General features: G+C 53.4%; 1 protein-coding gene across 3 annotated transcripts in view; it reads right to left on the reverse strand.

Annotated features, from left to right (window-relative positions):
* Window positions 1-21,483, reverse strand: part of SPNS3 (SPNS lysolipid transporter 3, sphingosine-1-phosphate (putative)) — a 41,829-nt gene extending 20,346 nt beyond the window's left edge. Inside the window, exons 1-8 of one of the 3 annotated variants that reach the window (XM_033090647.1) lie at window positions 21,167-21,481; window positions 17,701-17,766; window positions 12,585-12,721; window positions 11,908-12,059; window positions 11,111-11,177; window positions 10,263-10,411; window positions 9,266-9,418; window positions 4,283-4,472 (exon numbers count right to left, since the gene is read on the reverse strand). In XM_033090647.1, the coding sequence (XP_032946538.1) occupies window positions 4,283-4,472; window positions 9,266-9,418; window positions 10,263-10,411; window positions 11,111-11,177; window positions 11,908-12,059; window positions 12,585-12,721; window positions 17,701-17,766; window positions 21,167-21,377 (1,125 nt within the window). In that variant the 5' untranslated portion in view covers window positions 21,378-21,481. Of the gene's footprint in view, window positions 1-4,282; window positions 4,473-9,265; window positions 9,419-10,262; window positions 10,412-11,110; window positions 11,178-11,907; window positions 12,060-12,584; window positions 12,722-17,700; window positions 17,767-21,166 lie in introns of all 3 variants that reach the window. The other 2 variants (XM_033090646.1, XM_033090648.1) reach the window with 2 other exon arrangements.
* Window positions 21,484-21,824: the final 341 nt, after the last annotated feature.

Genomic DNA, 21,824 nt, shown 5'->3' on the forward strand with positions numbered 1-21,824 from the left:
ACAGGAAACCCATGGATACGGAGGGCTGATTGCACAACATGGAGAATTTATCCTGGGAATGCAAGGTTGGTTCAACACAAATATCAATCAATGTAATACCCCATATTGATAGAATAAAAGACAAACCACAAGATCATGCTAAAAGATGCAGACGCTACAAGCTAGCACTCAACACAAAACCCGTCTCACTCTGAGTAAAAGCCGATTCCACCTGATACCCACGAGGCCCTCCATGATCCGGCGCCCGTCACCTTTTTGTCGTCATTTCCCTCTCTCCCTTCATTCGCTCCACACTAACCACAGTGTCCTTGCTGTTCCTCAAGCACAGCAGGTACACTCCTACCTCAGGGGCTTTCCAGGCGCTGTTCCCTCTGCCTGGAACACTGTTCCCCTAAATAGCCATGTAATTCACTTCTTTTCCTCGTATAGGTTTTTACTCAACAACCACGTCCTCGTTGAGGCCTCTGGTTACACTACATAAAACTGCAGCCCTCTCCCGCAACCCCACATAATCCCTATCTCCCTTCTCCACTCTATTTAGTCTAAGTATTTATTATCATCTGAAATATGTATCTTCACTTATGTATCTTGCCTTTTGTCTGTCTCTCCCGACCAGGATGTAAGCTCCCTAAAGACAGAGATATTTGGGTCTATTTTTTACCTGTTGCTATCTCCGCAGCATTTTGGCTAGCATGCTACTTTATAAGCACTCAATAAATATTTGTTGAGTCCATAAATGAATGCAAATAGCTGGTCACTTAACCATTCACTCAGGAAGCAGTGATGACCCCCGCCCCATCCCAAATGCCGGACACTGCTTCAGGCTGGGGTGCTGAGAAAGACTGGAACTAGCCTGGGCCCGGCTGGGAGAGGGGTCAGAGCATAAGCAACCATGACCCAAGGAAAACAAAGTTGAGGAGCATCGAGGATGGGAAGAAAGAGTCAGGCCGAGCAATCAGGGAAGGCTCCACGGAGAGATGGTGCTCAAGCCAGCCCTTGATGGACCAGAAGGATTCGGAGAAGGGGTGGGAGTAGAGGAAACAGAGGGAAGACCCAGATGTGGGAAGTATGGGGCGTGTCCTGGGGATCAGGAAGGGACCTGCATGGCAGGACGACATGGGGATAAGGCTAAGGGTTTCAGGGCAGTTCGTGAGGGACTTTGAAATCCAGGATGATGAGCTTGCCTTAGTTCCAGGGGCAACACGGAGCCTTGCAGGGCTGTGGAACAGGGAAGGTCTGTGGTGTCACTCTGGCAGTGTGGGGAGAACAGATTGTGGTGGGTGAGCAAGAAGGCGAGGAGGCCGGGAAGGTGGCTCCCAGGACAGTCCTGGAGAAAGACGGCAAGGCATGAGCCAGGAAAGGACAGAGGGGACCGAGAGAAGAGAATAGGCTGGAGTGTATAAAGGGTTTTATGGTGGTGTTGGGAGGAGGGGGAGGGAAGGAGCTGGAGCCCGACTCGCAACTCAGAACACCTGAGTGGACCTCAGAAACACCGACAGAGCCACGGAGATGGGGGTTCTGGTCCGGAGGCCTAGAGGAACCGTACCACTCCTGGAAGGCTGGCGTGCTGGCCGCGGGGACTAAGCATCGCTGGGCATCATGCCAGGGCCAAGCACGAGCCACAGGAAGGAGCGCTTCCCAGCACTGGAAGATTGATGCCTCCCGGCCCTGCCTGCCTTCCTGCCCCTCGGCCCCTCACCCCCCGGGGCAGGCTTAGAGAAGAGTTTCTCCAGCTGGCTCTGTCAACCAAGATGCAATGTCATTTCTAGATGAGCCATCCAGCTCTGGAAATGTGCCAGGCTGTGGGACGGGGGACAGCTGTGTCCCCAAAATACAGCCAAGGAGCTGCCTCCCAGAGCCAACCAAGACAGTGGCAGAAGCAGAGCTGGCAGGGGGTCTGTGGCCCCAGCCCATTCAGGAACAGGCCTCTGCTGAGGCCTCCATCTGCCCAGGGCCTCAGCCTGCCTGCAAGGTCAGGTCTCTTCAGCCCCCACTAGCTGGAGATGACGGTCCCTCAGCCAACAAGCATTAAAGCATTTATTGGTGCCCAGTGTATGCAGCCTGCTTCTCTCCCACAGGAGTGGCAAGGGTCAGTGCAGCATGAAGGGCACAGACTTTATAGTCTGCAGGGCTGAGTAGGAGTTTGAGTCGTGCTATTTGTGTCGCTATTTCTGGGACTCAGTTTTCCAATCTATCAAGTGGGCATGAAAAAAACCCTTCCCCATGAGGGTGTCATAAAGACTGAATAAGAGCAGGTACAAAACAGAATGCTCACAGGACTTGTCTGCTCTCCAGGGATTTCAGCAGGAGCCCTACCGATGCTGAGGACTCAGGTAAGAGGCACCTGTACCTTAAGAGAGGTGCCCGACACACCCTCAGGTCTTAGAGAGAGAAATGGAACCATCTTGTGTTCATTTATGCAGAAGGCTGGAGACTTGGGCTGGGAAGGGTTTGAAGAGTGAGAAAGCTGAGTGAGGGGCCTCAGGTGACCCACCCATAGACAGGGCAACGCCTGCCAGGAAGGAGACTGGCCTTTCTCTCTGGCTGGACACTGGTGAAATGCTGACCATCCGGCACCAGGGCCACTTGAGGGGCATCCACAAAGGGCGCCATCAGGGCATCTTGAAGCATTCGGAGAGCATGGCCCCGAAGCCTAAGGGGAGGCTGAGGGCAGGGGTGCCAGAGGGAGCAGTGTACAGTGTCAGGTGAGGAGAGAAGGCAGCGGTGGGGGCAGCTGCACTTCCTGAGTTCATCCAGGGGGTGAAACAGACACTAGAGAGGAGATAACTTGAGGGTCATGAGAGGGGAGCCCCACAGGGTGCCTGTTGGGGGCCACAGGTTCTGGTAGCGAGCATGTACAACCCCAGAGGAGGAGCAGAGGGGAAGATGGGAGAGGACAGAAAGGACGATGTTATCTACATCAAGGAATTGAAAAATGCAAAAGCCAGGGCCAGGGGCCCCCAAAACCCACAAAATGTCCGTAAGAGAGGAGCCAGCCAACATCTGGGCATCTGTCACATGGAGGGCACTGCCAGTCAGCGAAAAACAACTCCAGACACAGGTAATACTTCGCTCGTTTTCTGGTCATCCTTCCTGGCCTGCCCAACCCTGGAGGGGTCAGGTTCGCTGAGGAGGGGTGGTATTGGGGACAAGGGACAGAGATGGAACAAGGAGAAACGAACCAACTAGAGCTCCCTCTCTTCCTGGGCCTGGATAGAATTTTCTGGGCCTGGATAGAAGTTTTATTTTGGGACTTGCTTTTTAGTTCAAGAGAGTGACTGGAAAAGCCATGGGATTTGGTTGCAGGTGGAAGACCCACCCAAACTGGTAGAACAATAAAGCTGTTATTGATTTGCTTTCTGAGTTCCGTCTGCTCAAGGAACCCCACATACCCATGCAGGGGAATCTGTGTCCACAGCAGTGGGTCCCCAGAGCCTTGGGACAGGGGAGAGAGAGGGGAAGGGAACTTGAGCCCATCTGACTGGGGCTAAGCTGGTGCCATCTTCCCAAAATCAGTGACCCCTTCCAACTGGGTGACACAGTCAGAACTGGGGCTTTGGGGACCCAGGGACCCTGCTGCCCATATGCACGTGTGTGTGTATGTGGCTACAGCCCCACCCATACGCCATGGTGCCTGATGGAACCCAAACCTGCTCCGAGCCCAAGTGGTAATGGTGACTTCTGACGTGGGCAGAGCAGTCGAAAAGGGTTTTGGAGGAGGTGGCCTTTGATCTGGGTCTTGCGGAAGAAAGATTTCAGGAGGCATCCAAGAAGGGAATGGTGCCCCGGGTGGGCAAATGCTGGGAGAAGTGAGAACCTGTCCCTGGTGTAGCCACAGTGTGAAGCACATGAAGGGATGTGTGGGATATGGATCTGGAAGACATGATATTATCACGCTGTCATCTTTAAACCAATGTCTGCCCTGGCTGTGGCCAAGCTGAGCCTCACTTTCCTCATCTGTAACCTGGAAAGAATCACCCTATTTCTTCTTGGACTCACATCATCCTAGGAATAAGTGAGTCCCATGATTTCCAATCAAAGATTAATCAGGAGCTCAGAGGACACACTTTAGCATCAGACAGGCTTAGGCTCAAATCCCAGTTTTGCCTCTTCCTACCTGTGTAACTCTCAGTTTACTGATCTGTAGAATGGGGACAATAAGCTTCCCCTGAAAGGAGTGATCCACAGGATGTACGTAAAGACCTGGCACTGTGTAAGCCTGTAAGTAGGAGTTTCCTACCCACCCCACCCCACTCCCACGTCCAAAGGGGCCCTCACTTACATAGGAGGCCAGGAGGGTGGTCGGGGCCAGGATGAGAGCCAGGTAGAGGCAGGGGGCTGCGGCAAGCAGGCTGGAGGCACAGATGAGGGGCTCGGCCCGCGAGTTGACTTTCTTGTACCTCCTTGAAGCCTCTGCCCCCAGAACAACTCCAATGATGCCAGTCACAACAGTCAGTGCCCCAAAAATCAGGCTTATGGGAAAGAGCAGAGAGGGGTCGGTCAGCGAGTGGGGTCAGGATAGGGGTCCAGCCACCGCCCCTGTGCATGATCTGGTACCCACAGGGAATGTGGCTGTGGGCCTCTTCCCTCCCTCCTAACTGGGGCTCCTGGGTCCTTAGGAACCTGATGAGGGACCCACGGACTCTCCCTCCTCTCCCCTCTCCTCCCCAATCTGCTTACTTGCTTCATCCTGGGGATGCCACTGGCCATGTGGTGATCTACCCAGCACCCCAGTTCCCAGCCTTCCTCAACTCTAGTGCTCGTCTTCAACCTCTCACCACCAACACTGTCCCACTCAGAAATCTCAGTTCTGCAGTCCCCCTCTGGCCCCAACCTCCTGGCCTTCTAGCCCCCAGTACTAATGTAAGTGGAGGTAAGTGGACATTTATTTACTGAGCTCCTGTGATACACTCGGCTCTTATCTAGGCATTTATACACCCTCCTTCCTTGAACCCCTCCTTCTACTCTCTCTCTGTCTTTGCCCACCTCTCAAGCAACCCCCTCCCAGCTTCACTACGTTTCCCTCCTATTCCTGCACCCACTCCACCTGGCCCCTCTTGCACACCCCTCCTTTGCAAACCAGTGCCTCCAGAACAACTTCTGTACAGGCCCCCAGAGCTGCTGTCGAGAACACAGATCTGACCATGCCCCGGCCCACCCCCTGCCTGAAATTCTCCACTGGCTCTCAAACACCCGCTGGATTTGATGCCAACTCATTGTGGGGTACACGGGCCTTTATGATCGGACCCTGGCTGACCTCAACTTCCAGCTCCATTCTCCTCTACCCCAAACTAGTTGTTGTCCCCATTTCATACTTTTATCCCTCCATTTGGACACCCTTCACTAGTTTTTCCACCTACTGAACTTCTACTCATCCTTCAAGACCCATCACAAACATCTCCCTTTTGGAGATGCCTTCCCCCGGCACTTAGCTGATTCACACAGCACCTTCTGACCCTCTATCATCAAGGTCATTACTATTTCCTATGAATTCCTAGAGAATAGAAACAAGGTTTGGTTTACTTTCTTGACTATGCTGGGAGCATACAGCCTGGACCACAAGAGATGTATGTTAAGCAAATGAGCTCATAGAGCCCTCCCAGAATTCCCAGGTGGACAGACGAGGAAGGTTAAAGTCAAGATTAACCAGCTAATAAGTGACAGAGGCAGGATTTACATACACATCTTCACCTGGTCCATCCTGCTCTCCCAAGCCTCCTATTAAAGGAGCTCAAAGGCTGCAAAGACTGACCAGCATGAAATCTTGAAAACACGAAGGTAACCAGGACCTTTCCAGCTCCTCAGTGGCCCCCTGTTGTCCTCAGGGCAAGCTACTAGCCAGTACTGTGGGCCTGGCCCCTGCTGACCTGTGTAACGTCCCCTTCTTCTCCCTCCCTCCCTCCGCAGAAATGACTGAGAATTCTCTCAACTCACCCGACACCTTCCAGCTGCCCTGCCTTGGCCCACGCTGCTCCCTTGGCCTTGAGCGCCATGGCCCCCCAAGGACCTTCTCTACCTGGTCAGTATTTCTTTCCAGACCTAAACATTTCCAGAAGAGCATGGGAAAGCCAGGAGCCCTGCTATTACCTCTGTGGCTCCCACCAAAATAGAACACGACAAATGCAAGACTATGGTTACTGACAAATGGAGTGTAAAAAAATACACCTTTCCTCTAAACAATTTCTACGAAGTGTCCACAAATGTCCATTCCACAGGCTAAGGACCAGTGTGTTTGTTCCTCTGCCCCACTGTCATGCGGGGCGGCCTGCGGGGTCTCTGGTCCCGCTCCCCACATAAGAACGCAGGATATGGTGAGGCCAAAAAGGAAAAACCCACGGAGCCATAGATAGGGGAGTCATACCACTATAGTCTCCCTGGTGGCTGGGTTGGAGACACAGGAAGCAGGAGCCACAGAATCCGCAATCCACACTCCACCACACTCTGTGCTTGCTAGCTGCAATCCATGCTTGCTAGCTCAGCCACCATCCTCTTGCTAGCCCCCATTTGCTGCTAGCGTAGCCACGGCAGTTATATTAGTGGCCAATGGCTCACTGGTTACAGCTGACGGCCAACTAGCCACAGCTGATGGCCATCCAATCACAGCTGATGGCCATTTACTACCTGAGCCAGCACCTTTCCACGTGAGGCCGAGAGCCTGGAAACTGCACTCCTGGCTCTGTCCCCACACCCACCTCCTTGGTTTATAGGATAGAGTATAGAGCCCAGAGAGGGCAGGAACTTGCCTGGGGTCACCAGCCCCTCATGGGCAGAGCCAGGGCCTCCGGGCCCTCTGCCTACCAGATGAAATATGTGTGTCCTTAGGCAGCTTAAAGGAGCTCCCTGAACCTTTCCAGCCTTCCAAGCTGTGCAAGGCTCCAGTTTAGCCAAGTCAACTGACCCTGAATCCCGGAAGAATGTTATCCACTTCTTAGCCCTTGTCTGAGCTGGCCTTGGCAGGATCTTGAGATCTCTGTGAGACTTAGGATTGATTATTCAGACAGGCAGTGTAGACAGGGGACACCTCCCCTCAGCCTCTAAGCAGGTGTGGCCAGAGGACACATCCAGACACCAAGTCCTCCCACCCCCACAAAGCCCGCCCAGAATCAGACTCTCAGAGCCAAGAGGGTCTTTAAAGTCCTGCAAGTTCTATGCCAATTCTCTGCACAAAGGTCCTGGCAAGCAGCTGTCCAACTCCTACTTACATACCCCGAGGTGGGGAAAGCTCATTACCTCCATACAGCCCCTTCCATCTGGCCAGCTCTGAGTATTGGAAGTTCTCCCTCTGGCCAAGCTGGAATCCTGTATCCTGCAGCTTCCTGCCCCTCACCCACCCTTATCCTGGGGCTTATCCTAACCATGGAGCGTGTATGAATAGCTGAGGTCTGTGCAGACCTCGGCATGGGGACTTTTTCCCCACTCTGTGACAGGCTGAATAATGGCCCCCTAAGATGTCTATGTCCTATAAGAGGGAAATGGAGGGAGATTTTGAAACAGAAGAAGAGAAGCCATGTGTCTGTGGATGTACAACCTGGAGCGATGCATCCACAAGCCAAGGAATACCAGCAGCCACCAGAAGCTGCAAGAGGCAAGAAAGGTTTCTCTCATAGAGCCTCCGGAGGGAGTGTGGCCCTGCTGAACTTGATTTTGGCCCAGTGAAACCATTTTGGACTTCTGGTCTCCAGAACTATGAGAAAATAAATTTCTGTTTTAAGCTGCCAAGTATGTGGTAAATGGTTATTTCAGCCCTAGGACGCTAATACAAATGCCCATGTCAGTTTCTCCTGCAGGTTCTGTGAAGATGCTGAATTAGAGGAAGAGGCTGAAGCTGACAAAAGAGGACGTGACTTGCCCAGGAATACACAGCCAGTTAGTACCTGAGGTGGAATCGCGTCCTGTTTTTTCCCTCACTTTTTAAGCTGCTGTGGGGCTTTTAGGACTCAGTCTTTGCCTCCAGGGAGATAACAATCTAGCAGTGGCACCAAGACAAACATGGCAGTCTCATTCGATGCCTTCATTCGTTCACTCACTGGATGCTTTCCCTGAGCTGAGCATCCACGGTGTGTGTGCCAGGGAGCCATTCCCAGGAGATGGAAAGATATTCATGTCAATTAACAGTCATAGGCAGTCTCCAGAGGCAACAGGACCTGGAGCTTAAGAGCACCAGCTTTGGAGTCAGATGAGTCTGAATCCTGGATGTACTACTTGTTCGCTGTGTGATCTTGGACACGTCACCTAACCTCTCTGATTTTCCATCTCCTCATTTGTAATACAGGAATAATAGGGTTAATTATTATAAAACCTCAGAGGGTTTTTCATGTAAAATATTAGCTTAGGGCCTGAAATAAAATTAAAGCTTATGAAGTAATGAGACAAACGAAGGGGATTACAGGCATTGAGCATAGCTTAGGCAAAGGCACAGAAAATTGAGAGGGCATGTAACATTCTGGAAAAGCTCTCGCTGGGCATCTAGGACTGAGGGAGAAGGAGGTAGATGTGCTGCCAGCAGAGACTTCACTCACCAAAGCTCAGGGAACGTGGAGCTTCAGGGAAGAGCTCAGAGCCCTGAGGAACTCTGAAGAGCCCATGGGGCAGGATCAGAGAGGAGGAGGAGGAGACTGCAGGAGCCTGAAAAGTATCAGTCCTAGAGAAGGAGGAAACTAGTACTGAGGGTTTCCAGGAGGAGAAGAGGGCAAGTAAGAAAGGACTGAGGTGTGCCCTCTCCATCCGGACATTGAGTCCCTGGAGAAGGGGGTGAGGGCAAAGTGCCTGTTGCCTGGATGGCTTCTGCTTTCCACCCCGCCTCACCCTCCCAGCAGCTTTTCCAGACTCTCCGCACCTGAAATGAGGTAGAGAATAAAGGAATACTTGGGTGAAATCCCTAAGCCAGGTAAGTGCAGAGGCCTCCCAGTGCCTCAATTTGCCACCTGTAAAGTGGGATGACATCACACTATGGGTCCCTCTGAAGGAAAGTTTCCTGAGAGTCCCATCACTCACCCCCACCCCCAAGTTCCTTCTGGACCTCCACCCCCCACCCCAGCAGCCCCGAGAGGACAACGGAGCTGCCTGTGGCCACCAGGGCAGCAGGAGCGCAGCAAGAGCTGGAACCATCCTCCTGCCTGCCAGCTGGGTCCCAAGCTCTGGGGTTTTCATAAAGCACCATGTGCCCAGAGAAACTGATTTTGGGGGCTCAGAACTTCCTGATGGCTTCCCCACCAAGAGCTCTCTGATCTGCGCCAGTTGCCGAGGGCTCCCAGAGGCCCCTCACCTGTCCTCACTGTTACATGGCTGCCGGAAGCAGGGAAGCTGCAGCCCATGCACCACACGGGCCTCGAACAGAAACTTGGGGGCCCAGAAGCCCAGAGCTCCAGTCACAAAGGCCAGGGCTGTCACTCCAAGAGTCGACCACACAAAACTCCAGCTGCAAGAGAAAGTGCCCTGGCTGAAGCCGGGAGAGGGCTGGGACTGCAGGGGCCTGTCTGCTCCCCTTCCTTCCCCCGTCTCCTGGTCACTTAGCTTACCTGGGCACTCAGGTGGGCTCCAGGCTCCAGACCCTCCCTGACATTCCCTAAGAAACCTGCACACCCCGCCTCTATACTTTTGCTCATGCTTTGCCTTCCTCCCTCTTCTTTGCAGGACCAATTCGCCCCATCCTAAAAGGCCCACATCCAACATCACATTCCCCAGGAAGCTGCCCCTGCTGTCCCCACCTTCCTCTGAGTGCCCTTCCCTGGTCCCAGGGCTCTGTAGCAAAGACAATTGGTTTCTGTCTGTGCCACACATTTCAGTGAGGCCTGGGAGTACAGTTGACTCCTGTCTGCCTCAACCATGCCTGGAACAGAAGCTGGATGCTCTCCCATGAGGCTCAGAGAGGTGAGTGATCAACTCCCAGCATCCTCCCACCAATCCCGAGAAGCAGGCGAGCCTGGAGAATCATGTCCATTGAATGAACGAGGGAAGCGAGGCTCCAAATCTCAGGTCACTCAGGGATAAGGCAGTGGCAGAGCCAAGGCTGGAGCTCATGCTGCCTCCTCCCCTCCCCCCCTCCCTCCCAGCCCATATTCTGTCACATCGCCAGGAGAAGGGGGCCTCCTTGGGAGAGAGGGCCATCTCAGTTGGCGAGTGGGAGCTCAGAGGAGAAAGAGGGCTGTGAACATTGGACAGTCATGGAGGGCTCCCTGGAGGCAGAGAGGGCGGTCAGTGATGCTGGCTGGGGCAAACAGTGGGGTTTTCGGCGACAAGCAGGGAAGAGCAGGGACACTCACTTTCTCCACAGGTATCTGACGTCCTCACACCAGCTGCTTCTCAGGCCCCCCGTGGCCAACGCCCCCTGCTTCTCAGCAGCTCCCCGGGGCGGGTCTGGAACCAGCACGATAAGCAGGACCAAAGCCACGGCTTCCAGGCAGGGCATTATCTGGGAACAAGAGGGCCCCAGAAGCTCAGGGCCACATGCTCCTGCCACCCAGGAGATCCTGGGGGTGACTGAACTCTGTGGTCCAGGCACTTGGGGCTCTCTGTGCCCTGGGGGGTGAAGGAGGGCAGCTCATTTCCTGGGCGCTGTGTTATACAGAGCCTGACATACCAGTTTCTCACACATGAGAGTACAGCCTCTCTGGGGAGTGGGGTCCCCTGAGGAATTGATTTAATATGTATCTGTCCAGTACAGACACTACTCTATTGGATCAGTGAGGCTGTCATAGCTGAGAACCGAGCCCTGATACATGGGCCCTGACTACTGAGGACTCACTGCCCCTTTTCCCAGCCCATGCCTCCATCTGCCACGCCGGTCTTGCCCATCCCTTGTCTCATTCATACTCAGGATTCCATAAGGCAGCGTGTACGCCCCCATTTCACAGCTAGGCAAAGTGAGTCTCCTAACAGGGAGGTGACTTGCTTCAGGTCACACAGCTAGCAAACCGAGCAGTTAGGATTTGAACCCAGGGCCACGACTTCCATAGTCCATGTTCTGGATGAGGTCCCAAATGGCTGAAGCTGCCCTCTGAGCACCCCCCATGGCATTGGTTCCCGTGCCAAGTGGCTAAGGCCACCGGAGGCTGGAAAGTCCCTACCGGCCCAGGGGAAAGCAGAGGGAAGAAAAGGAAGCTGGACTCACTCGGAGGGCCCAACGCCAGTTCCCAGTCAGCTCCTTCACAGCCGAACCCAGCACGTAGCCCAGACCACTGCAACAGAAGGGCAAGGGGAGTGGGCAGTGAAAGCAGGGTGGTGGGCCCAAGGACCCCAGGCCAGCCCGAGCCAGGATGCCCCCAGCCCAGCGATTTGGCTCTCTGCAGCTCATACTTCTGTCACTGGGAAAACGGAGCCACGTGAGGCCCAGATGTCCACTGCCCTTGGTCAAGTCACCGGTAACCTCTGGCTCCTGGCCCAGCCCCAGCCCCACTGTCTCTCTTTATGAGGACCCCCCTCCCCCCCTTGCCCAAGGCTCAGCCCTGCCTGAGTCAGGTGATTTCAGGAAACCTGGGTCAGAGTTCAAGACTCTAACTACAAATCCCACTGTGTCCTAGCCTGCTGTGGGGTACACCGCCCAGCCCTAATACACTTCCCTGCCTCACTCCCCAGAGCTGCCCCCTCCCTGAGCAGACCACATGGAAGGTCAGAAGGCAGCAGCCCCTGCCCTGTGACTCCAGGAGCAATTCATGGGGTCTACTTCCTACTCGCATGGAGGGAGCATCTTTATTCTCTTTAATCCTCACCACAGCCCATCTGTGTTATTGGCCCCATTTACAGATGAGGAAACTGAGGCTACGAGAGGGAGAGTGACCCAGTAAGGAAGGGGTAGAGTTGGGATCCATATCCTTCTGGGTTTGATGTCTCCCCCCCAACCCAGCCACTGTTCTGACTCCTTTGGGTCTCAGTTTACCCCCGGGGAAGTAGATCCAGGGTGATACCAACCTTCCAACAGGAATAAAGATGTAGAAGATGGCCAACACTCGGGTCCGCTGGTCCTTCACGAAGAGGTCGCCCAGGATGGTGGGTGCGATGGTGGAGTAGCTGGCGGTGCCAGTGCCTACGACTCCCCGGGACAGGAAGAAGAGCCAGGAATACTGGGCAAACAGGCACAAGGACCGCGTGAGTTCCAGAAATCACCCACAGGCAGGGGACTCAAGGATTTGTCAGAGGGGCCCAAGGCACCTGGTGACACTTGTCCCCAGGAGAGGAAGAGGGGATCTAGCTCCAGGTACTTTGCTATCCTTCCAGCCCAGGTTCCCCAAATCACACGGGTGCCCCCTGCTGGCGCCTGCAGTGGCCGCCTGATTCCCAAGCCGAGAGATGCCCTTTTCCTAGGCCTCACTTTTACTCACCAGGTCAGTTCCCCTCACACCCCCACCCCCAGCACAATCAGCGGAAATGAAGCCACTGGCAACAGCAGGAGGTGCAAGAGAGGAAGGCGGCTGTTAAGAAAGCCTAACGGGAGTCTCTCAGCCCTGGAAGGCAATCCCCCGCCAGCCTGGAGCATGGGATGGAGCAGAAGCAGCCCACCCCCACCCCCAGCTCTGAAGGCACTGGGTCCAAGGAGGAAGCCGGTGGGAGAAGGTCCCAGGGGCCTGTTCAGGGATAAGAGCACCTACCTGGGGGGAGATGAAGGAGCTGGAGAGGCCTGCTCCTGACCAGAGCAGGATCCCAAAGCTCAGCGTGGCTTTGCGGCTGTGTCGGTCGCCCAGGTAGCCAAACACGGGTGCAGACAGCAGCAGGCAGCCGATGAAGACTGGAGGAGACGTGCAAGGGGGAAGTGTGCATCTCCCCACAATGGCAGGTGGGCAGATGGGCGCAGCAGGCCCACAGAAGGGCACCTTGGCAGTGGGTCAAGGCCCAGAGGAGGAAAAGACATGGGGAAGCCCCAACCCCTCCTTGCACAGAGCCCATCGCCCAGAGTCTGGGGGCTGGGCCCAGGCTCAAATACCAGCTCTGCTACTTTCTCACTGGACTGCCTTGGCTTCCTAACTCCACCTCACCCCCAGGCTGTGTAAAGCAGGAAACGTGGAGCCTGGCATGGAGCTGCCAGTGTTCAGTGCACACCCGTACTCTATCTTCACGAGAACACCTGCCCTCTTTGAGCCTGACGCTGGGACTGGTCTGCTTTTGCTGAGGTTGGGGAATGGCAGGAGGTATGGGAGCTGCCCTGGGCCTGCTCTGCGCAGAAGAGCACAGTTTAGAAGGAAAACAGGGATTCCTGGAGGCTGGAAAAGCGTTGGTTTTCCTAAGTAGGTAAAACATTCCCCCGACACTGTCAGTTGTAGGTGTACCATTTAAAAAAGTAAACTCTTAGGCAGTGACGACTGGATTTCATGATTATGTTTGCTTTTCTGTGAAGACAAAGCAACTTGCCACGCTTTTGCATGACTACCACGGGAGTAGGTACTCTCACTGTTTCTGTTCCTTAAATAAATCTCCTTCACTCCAGGAGGAGGATGTGTCAGCTGCTCCGAGTCTGCAGGTGAGCAAGGGAAGATCTGGACCCTTCCCACCATGTCCCACCATCCAAGGGCTTTAGGTTTTGGAGCGCCCCGCCCACTGCCTGGGTCTCCATTCGTGGAGCACAGCTGATTGACATTTCCTGAGCTCAGTGACTGGCCAATTCATCGCAGCTCAGGTTCCAGCCCCTCCCACTCCTCTAGTATAGGGTTGAGCCACAGGCAATTGAGGAAATGAGGCCAGTTTTGACCTACAAAAATGACAATTTAATATGGTTCGACCTAATACTCCACAGAGAATGGTCTTTGGTGTCAATAGCATTTATAATTGTAATAGCTACTGCCAAAATAGGCCTCCAAAAAGGCTGTATCGATTTACACTTGCATAGAAGCATATGCCAGTACCCTTGTGACACTTGAGAGGGTTGATCACTTTATTTTTGTTCATTCAATGGTTGATGAAAGACAAACGGCATCTCGCTCATGTTTTAATCTGCATCGTCCTATGCTCAGGGAAACTGAACACCCTCTGCCCCTTTTACTATTGGGCCCTTTGTTATGTGGAAATAATTTCTCCCGGTCTTTTATCTTTGTTTTAAGAATTGAAAATGTAAGTTCTGAGACTAAACTACCTACCTGGGCTCACATCCTGACTCCATCAGCTTCCTGACTGTGACGGGGGTGGGGGTGGGAGTGGGGGGCAAATTCCTTGACTCTCCCGTTCTCCTTTCATCAACTATACAATGAGATACTAACAGTACTTGCCTCAAAAGATTAAATAAAATAAAGCATATGAAAAGCAGTGACTCGCTTTGTGTAAATGCCTAATAAATGTTACCTGTTATTATTACTAATTGCATTTACAGTTTCAATCACCATCACGGAAGAGTTTAGCCTTGATGCAGTCAAGTTTATAATCTTCCTCTAGGGAGGTTGTTTCATGTCTTGTTAATACACACGTTTTTAACCCAAAGGGTATAAAAATATTTCCCCAACCCTTCCAATATTTTTATGAGATTACAGGACATAAACACCTTAAACCTGCAGACGTCCTGGTATGGAGAGACCTGCCCTCCAGGGGAAGGCAGGCACTCCTTCCTTCCTTCCTAACATCTCCAAATTCAAATTATTTCTGTGACAAGGGGGGAATAATTCAGGAGCGTGGGGCTAAGAGAAGGACTCTACAGGCAGCTTCCTGGATTTGAATCCCAGCTCTGTCACTCATCAGCTGTGTGACTTTCAGCAAGCCCCATAGCGGGTCTGAGCCTCAGGTTGGGCATTCTTAAAATGGGCATAATAATAATAATAATAATACCTGACTCATGGGATTGTCGTGAAGATTAAATGAGTTCATACTATAAAGCACTTAGAATCACGTGCCTGGAATGTGATAAGGACCATATCAGTGTTGGTTTTAAATGTTATTATTCATCAATTAACTAACACCAGAAGCCTCTCTCCCTTTGGGGTGGAGGGTGGCGTCCTAACCACTGCTTCCTCCCCACCCATCCTCTATCTCATTTTTATAGCTTGACCAAGCCCTCTCTTAGTCATCAGTTTCCTCCATTCTGCAGCCCTGTGGACAGACAGTAGGGTGGGTCCTTGGGCCACTGCATTGTGGCTCAGGAAGGTGAAAGGACTCACCTGAGGTCACCAGAGACAAGCCTGGTCATCAGGCCTCCAGCTCCACTGCCCTTCCCACACGCCTTTCGGGCTGCTTCTTCAGAGATGACCCTTCCCTTCACCCACTCCCAAAACCACACACGCCCACAACACGCTCACACATACACATATATACATGTTCAAATTCTCCCCTCCCCCTCCCCGCCACCCTCCCCGCCTCCCTCTCCTGTACGTGAAGCAGGGCCCGGTTCACAACATCCAGGCCTCACCGTTCCTTGGCCAATAGCTTAATAATAGAGCAGCACGCTGCCGGCGTCAGTTCCGAATGTTGCGTCCCACCCAGTTCTCTGTTTTAAAAAATTACCCTGAAACTTATGACCAATACCCTTAGGCTTATTGATCACAAGATCATGGTCCAGGATTCTTTCCAGGCTACTCCCATCATTGTTCCTGGGCTGCTGATGCCACCAAAGAGCCACGTTGCCAGAGGGAAGGCTCCGTGCAGACCCCCGGAAGCTTTACGTACGCCCAGAGAAACGCCCAGATTTTCACAGGTCTGAGAACATGAAGGCAGTTTCTGGAGGTGTTCACCCGCTGCCTTTGCAGACCACCAGTGCTCTGATAATAAATGCTTATTCGATGACCCAATAACTCCTGTGTCGGTCTGTGGGCTGAGCGGCGCAGGTAGCACAAGGCCCAGGCTCTGGTTTCATACACACCAACTCCTCTGTCCATGGCATCTCCCTAATCAGGAGCCTTGTAGTAATAATCAGGTTCACCCAGGGAAGGAAAATACCATGATCTGTTTTATCTAGAAGGTTGTGGGCATTGAGTGGAGGTGGTTTCACATTGGCTACAGTGATGACTGGAAGATCAGCCCCAGCGCTCGGCCTCAGCCCGGAGAGAGGAAGTGGAAGACCCATGGTATAAAATAGAGCTCTGCTAACTCTTTAGCTTGGTGCTTTTTTTTTTTTTTTTTAATTTTTTTTCTTTAATTTTATTGGGTAATATTGGGGAACAGTGTGTTTCTGTAGGGCCCATCAGCTCTAAGTCGTTGTCCTTCAATCTAGTTGTGGAGGGCACAGCTCACTGGCCCATGTGGGAATCGAACCGGCAACCCTGTTGTTCAGAGCTCATGCTCTAACCCATTGAGCCATCCGGCCGCCCCTAGCTTGGTGCTTCTTGAAGAAGTTTACAGAACTATGCACCCCTTCACGCATTTTCAGATGACATTTTTATCATAAATTGAAATAGTTACAAAGAATGTGATTTCCCTTGGGGCTGCAGATGGAGTTTATTCAGTGTACAGGAAATGCCCGCCATAGAGTCTAATAAGCAAATCCAGTCCTTATTGGCCAAATCAATCAGACAAATCAGACTGGTTGTCTTTAAGAAAGACATTAAAATATTGGCTTTTTTATTCATGGAAATAAATGTGCTGACACCCATTCTAAATCGTAGATATATAGCAGACTGTCACACACCCCCGGGGACAGCTAGATAAGGTTTGGCGCCTTGCCATGGGTTTGTGGCCTGGATAAAAACATCCCCGCTGGGTTTCTACTGACACTCTTGTCTGCTCTGCTCCCAGGGAGTCCCCAGCTAAAGCCACGCATCCACAAGGGGTCCCTCTGTCTGGCACCCTGGAGGTTTTTACACCACAGGGCAGTGTACCATAGTAAAACTCAGTATTGGGGAGAGGTGTACTTTCCTGCTTAAAATGGTAGATGCGTGATTATTAAAAGGGAGGTAAGAAAGGAGAACTAGAGGCCTGTTCTCAGGCAGATCCGTTTTAGGAAAGAAACACACTGGCCTGAGGATCTCTCAAATGGGTTCTCTCAAAACTCTGCTCATATAGCTCCTGGGAAGTTTTTATGTCTCCGCTGGGGTCCCCATATCCCCAGTTCGGGGGCCTTGTTCTACAGTGTTGAGATAGTGGACTGTTAGGAGGAGGTCCCACACGTGTGCTAGATACTGGCCGGGTGTGTGCTCACACGTGTATCCTGTGTTGTGGTAGTGTGTGCACACATATGGGTGTGGATATATGTGCATGTGTGTCACCATCCAGGCACCCATGGGGGGAAAGTTCGTGCCTCACGACCCCCTTGTAATAGGACATGTGACTGCTCCCCACTACTGGACTGTAGGCCCGTGTGGGCCCAGACCCCACCTGATCCCATGTTGGGGGGCAGGTATCTCTGTCTGTCTGTGTCCTGGCAGTCAGATTTTTCAAATCCACAAGAAGAAAGCCGGCATCAGGATTTCTCAACCCCATGCAATTTCTGGTACCCAGCTAAGCTGAACAAACGTGAAGGGGTGAGGGACCAACTCCACAGCCATGATCGGAAGCTCAGGAGCCCTTTCCAGCCCCGGCTCCTTCTGCTCTGTCCGCAGCACCCACACTCAAACCGGAAGGGGCTGTCCAAGCACGGGGTCTCAGGCCATGTCATCTCCTTCTCCTACCCAGTCTGTCCCTCACAGCCACCGCCACCATCCTCGGTGCCCCTTCGTCTGCCAGGGGTCTTAGTGGGGCTCAGCCTGGCCCCCATTGCCCAGCAGCTAAAGCTGGTCACAGAACAGGATCCACCAAAAGACCCCACACCAGCATGAGCTCAGGGCCCCAGTTCCAGGGCTGGGATTTGCTCCTTACCTGTCTGAAGCAAACCAGCATGGCTGTCACTGATCTGAAAAAACTTCTGTACATCCAGCAGCACTCCTGTGGACAGACAGACAGCACTCAGGAAATGGGAAGCAGCTCACTGTAAAGGCAACTACCCCGTCATTTGGGACTGGGCCACAGCTGAAGAGCACAGCACAGGGCGTGGCACCCGGGCCCACTGTTCTCTCCCCTGCTCCCCCACACATACACAATCTCTCTCTCTCTCTCTCTCTCTCTCTCTCTCTCTCTCTATCTATCTATCTATCTATCTCTTTCTCTCTCCCTCTCCCTCTCTCTCTGATGGCAGCAGGCACGCAGAGAAACGCTCACGAAACTCACTCAGAAACACACACCCCAAAGGCACCGACAGGTACACACATTCACACACAGCGTGCACTCTCAGGCAGACATCGTCATGCACACACACACACACGCAGATCCACGTACATACAGACAGACAGGAATGCCTAGAGAAATATACTTGCAGAGGCACAGCTATCCATACGAGCACACACAGGAGACTGCATTCACAGGGGTGTAAGCCCAGTCTCATACACCGGGACATACACACACGTATACACTGAGATATACACATAAACACACACCCACAGGCAGGCACGCGTGTGCTTATGTTCGGGGCTGCCCTTCACATCATAATCAAAGTGACTGGCAGCACGCTGGTGCCGCACAGAGCACAGCCATTCACTTAGACTACAGGGTAAACGGAAGTCCCCAGGATTCTGCAACGCAGCATCTTCGCTCATGTGCAAACTCCAGATATTCAGACATGCATGAGCATGCACATGCAAAGGCATATGTGCCCTGGCGTGCACACGTGCACACACGAGCATGTTCTTCCCGAGGCGTGAGCATGCAGACATGAGAGTGCACATGAGAGCTTCAGAGACAAGTCCCACGTAGTGCTGACCTTCGTCCCGCCTCCCTGAGAGTGGCAGGCTCTTGTTCCTCACCAGCTACGTCTCTGAAGCCCCTCCCAGATCTTGCGAGGCCATAAGCAGAGTGCAGTGGGCACTCAGCCTAATGCAGAGAGAGGAAGCAGGCCCCCAGACACCAGGCTCTGTTCCCTGAAATTCCTTCAGCCCCTTGGTGTATTTCAGCAGCGTTAATCAGGGTCTGAGGCACCTGCGTATCTGAGCTATGAGGTTCTGGCCCCATCATTATTCAAAAGAACCATCATCATTGTCACTGAACTATGAGCTAGCTGAGAGCCAGGCCCAGAGCGGGACATTAGCAGCCATTTCCCTAAGAAGTGGGGTCTATCATTGTCCCCATTATACAGATGAGAAAACAGAGGCTCCAGCCAGCCACAGTTGTACAGCTGGCAATGGGAGCTGGGACTACAATCCCAGCCAGAGGGAGCCAGCTCTCCCACCGAGTGTCACAGAAGGGAGCAGAAGCCCCCTGGGGCCCTGCAGAAATGCCCACGCGGTAGGGAAGAAAGTCCCCTATCCACACCTCCAAGACTTGCCAGCAGGTGAGGAAAAATCAAAGAATAAGTGAAATGAAGTAAGAGATTTTTGTTTCGATGTGTACTTTGGGCCCAACTGCCACAGCATCCAGGCACACCAACTTATACGTCTTTCCTTCCCTTTTCATATGTTTCAATTACACAAATAAGACATATTCATTGGGGAGAAAAATAGACAAGCAGATAAGCAAAGTAAATAGCCTTAAACAAAAATTCTCTCTAGTCACACTCATCGTCCATGTTTAGGAATGGGGACTCACCCCCTTGTTAGGTCTGTTCCTGGGCTCCTCCCAGCCTGTGGTGCTCCAGGGGCTTGGGCCCAGCCTCGTTTTCTACCTTGAAGCTGTCACTCTGGCCTCCCAAAGAGCTGCTTCCCACAGGAGAATTCTAGTTGCCAGGAGACTTGCCTGTGTTCTCAGCTTGGTTTCACCTTTCTAGGCCTCCTCCATCCCAATAACAGCCTTGCTTCTCACACAGCCAGAGGAAGTCCCAACAGGGAAGGGGCCCAGCCAAAGTGGAGGCGAGAACAGGCACCCCGGCCTGTGGGGCTCAAAGAGCTCTGCCCCCATGACCGTCTGCGTCCTGCCCATTCCTTCTTCGTGCCCTCGTCCTACACTCCAGCTCAGGCCCCCTGAGCTTTGGCCTAAGGCTTTGCACTAACCGCTAACTGATCTCGCTATTTCACTTTGCCTCCATCAGGGCCTCCGATCTGATTATAGTTCCCCAACTTAAACACATTTTCCATGGCTCCGCATGGCTTCAGCAGAAAGTCCAAGCTCCTAGCCTGATACCCAAGAAGCCCACAAGCTGGCCCCAAACCCCCTTTGAGAATGCTTTTCTGCTTTCTCCCACCTCACCGTACTGGATTAGAGCGCGCAGTTTTGCCCCACGTGCCCTGGCTCATGCTGACCCCTCTCTCTGAATGCCCTCGCCTCACCCCCATTCCCCACCTTGCCAATATTTTCAGCCTTCAAGATCCAAACCAAATACCCCCTCTTCTGTGAATTCTACCAGAACGCTCAGTCACTGGTCCTGGGGCTGCTCAGCGGATGTTCACCCCGCTCTATCCTGTATTAGAGCATCTCGTACATGTGTTCTGTGTCCCTCTGAGCTCCTCAAAGACAGACACTGGGGCTGGGCCATCTGCAACCTCTGAGTCCCGCTCATTCCACAGCTGCTCTCTGGTGTGCCAAACTGGTAGCTGGTGATTCAATGTCCTGGCCTCAGGGATGCCCAGCAGCTACAGGTGCCCCCTCTGAACTCCCCAGGCCAGTTGGTGCCTCCCTCATCTGGCTGCATTTCGTTGCCTTGCAGGAGTCTTACTAAATGAGCTTCTCCCTCTGCTCAATGAGATGGTTACTCCCGAGTTCAGGAGCTCCGAGACTGACATCTCCTCCCCTGGGTTCCCAAGGCCCCCCCAGAGGGTACTGCCTATATTCAGGGCTCAGTCGATCTTGAATGAATCAGTGATAATGAGAGAAAAGAAGGTTGAATCTTGAATGAATGAATGAGTGAGTGAGTGAGTGACAAGAAGACAGAGCAGGTTGAGCCCTGGGGCCTACAGGAAGGAAGGAAGAATGTGCAAGGTTTGCATGCAGCCTGCGGTCCCAGAAACACCGAGCAAGCTACTTGTCGTTTGGGAGCTGGGCCAGGCTGCCCGGTCCTGCACAAGCTCACTCCTGGGTCCCCCCTGAAACCCCGGGCCTTGGCCTGAAGGCCCAGTCCTCCCTGCTGTCCTCACACCCGCCCACCAGAGCGCTCCCACACCTGTGTGCACACTCTTAGTTTGGGGCTGGACTGGGAACCGGATAGCTCCTCCCGCATTCAGGCACGAGAACATCAGGGATACGCTCCACAAGCAGAAAGAGAGCTGGTCAGAAGGCCGCCTTGGCTGCGCAGTGCTGGCTGGTGGCCGGGCAGCCAGGGGGTTGACGGGCAGGAGCTGCCCGATGCCTGCCCCTTCCTCACCTGCGATGATGAACCAGTTCATGTAGTTCAGGAGGTTGGTGTAGCAGAGCACTGCGGCAGCCACGTAAGCTCTCCAGAGGGGCAGGCTCCAGGCGGCGGGCGTGGTGGGAGGGGGGCACTGACCTGAGCCTGAGTTCCCAGAGTGCCCACCTGACCCCAGGGGCCAGCCCTGAGGCCCCTCTGACGCAGGGTCCCGGCTCTCCGCGGACATGCCCCCGACCTTGTCGGCCTGCAGCTCCCGTCTGGCAGGGGTATGGCAGCGAAGACCCAGCAGCTCTGCACCCAGTCACTTCCTGTGGGCTCCTAGCCTCCCGACCTCAAAGCAGTTGCCCTAACTGCTGAGCATATTATCACAGGTTCCTGCTGAGCCCACCGCAGACTCGCTGGTGAGATTTCACCATCCCCAGCCTCCAAGGTCTGCCAGAGGGGAAGAGGGCTCCGGCCCCGTCAACCCGGGGTGACTGCACACTATGAGCCCCTTGATCTAGCCTGCGACGGTGGTGGTTTCTGTGAGGAAGAGAAGCTTCTCAGGATACGAAATTAGATGAGTCTCCCAGAGTCCTGCTGACGGTGAGACATCTGGCTGTCCACACGAGAGGGACTGGAACCCAGGTCAAATCGGGAAGGTGGGGTGTTGGCCAGAAGGGCAGCATTGGAC

Source organism: Rhinolophus ferrumequinum, chromosome 21 (assembly GCF_004115265.2).
Source record: "Rhinolophus ferrumequinum isolate MPI-CBG mRhiFer1 chromosome 21, mRhiFer1_v1.p, whole genome shotgun sequence".
Taxonomy (NCBI): Eukaryota; Metazoa; Chordata; class Mammalia; order Chiroptera; family Rhinolophidae; genus Rhinolophus; species Rhinolophus ferrumequinum.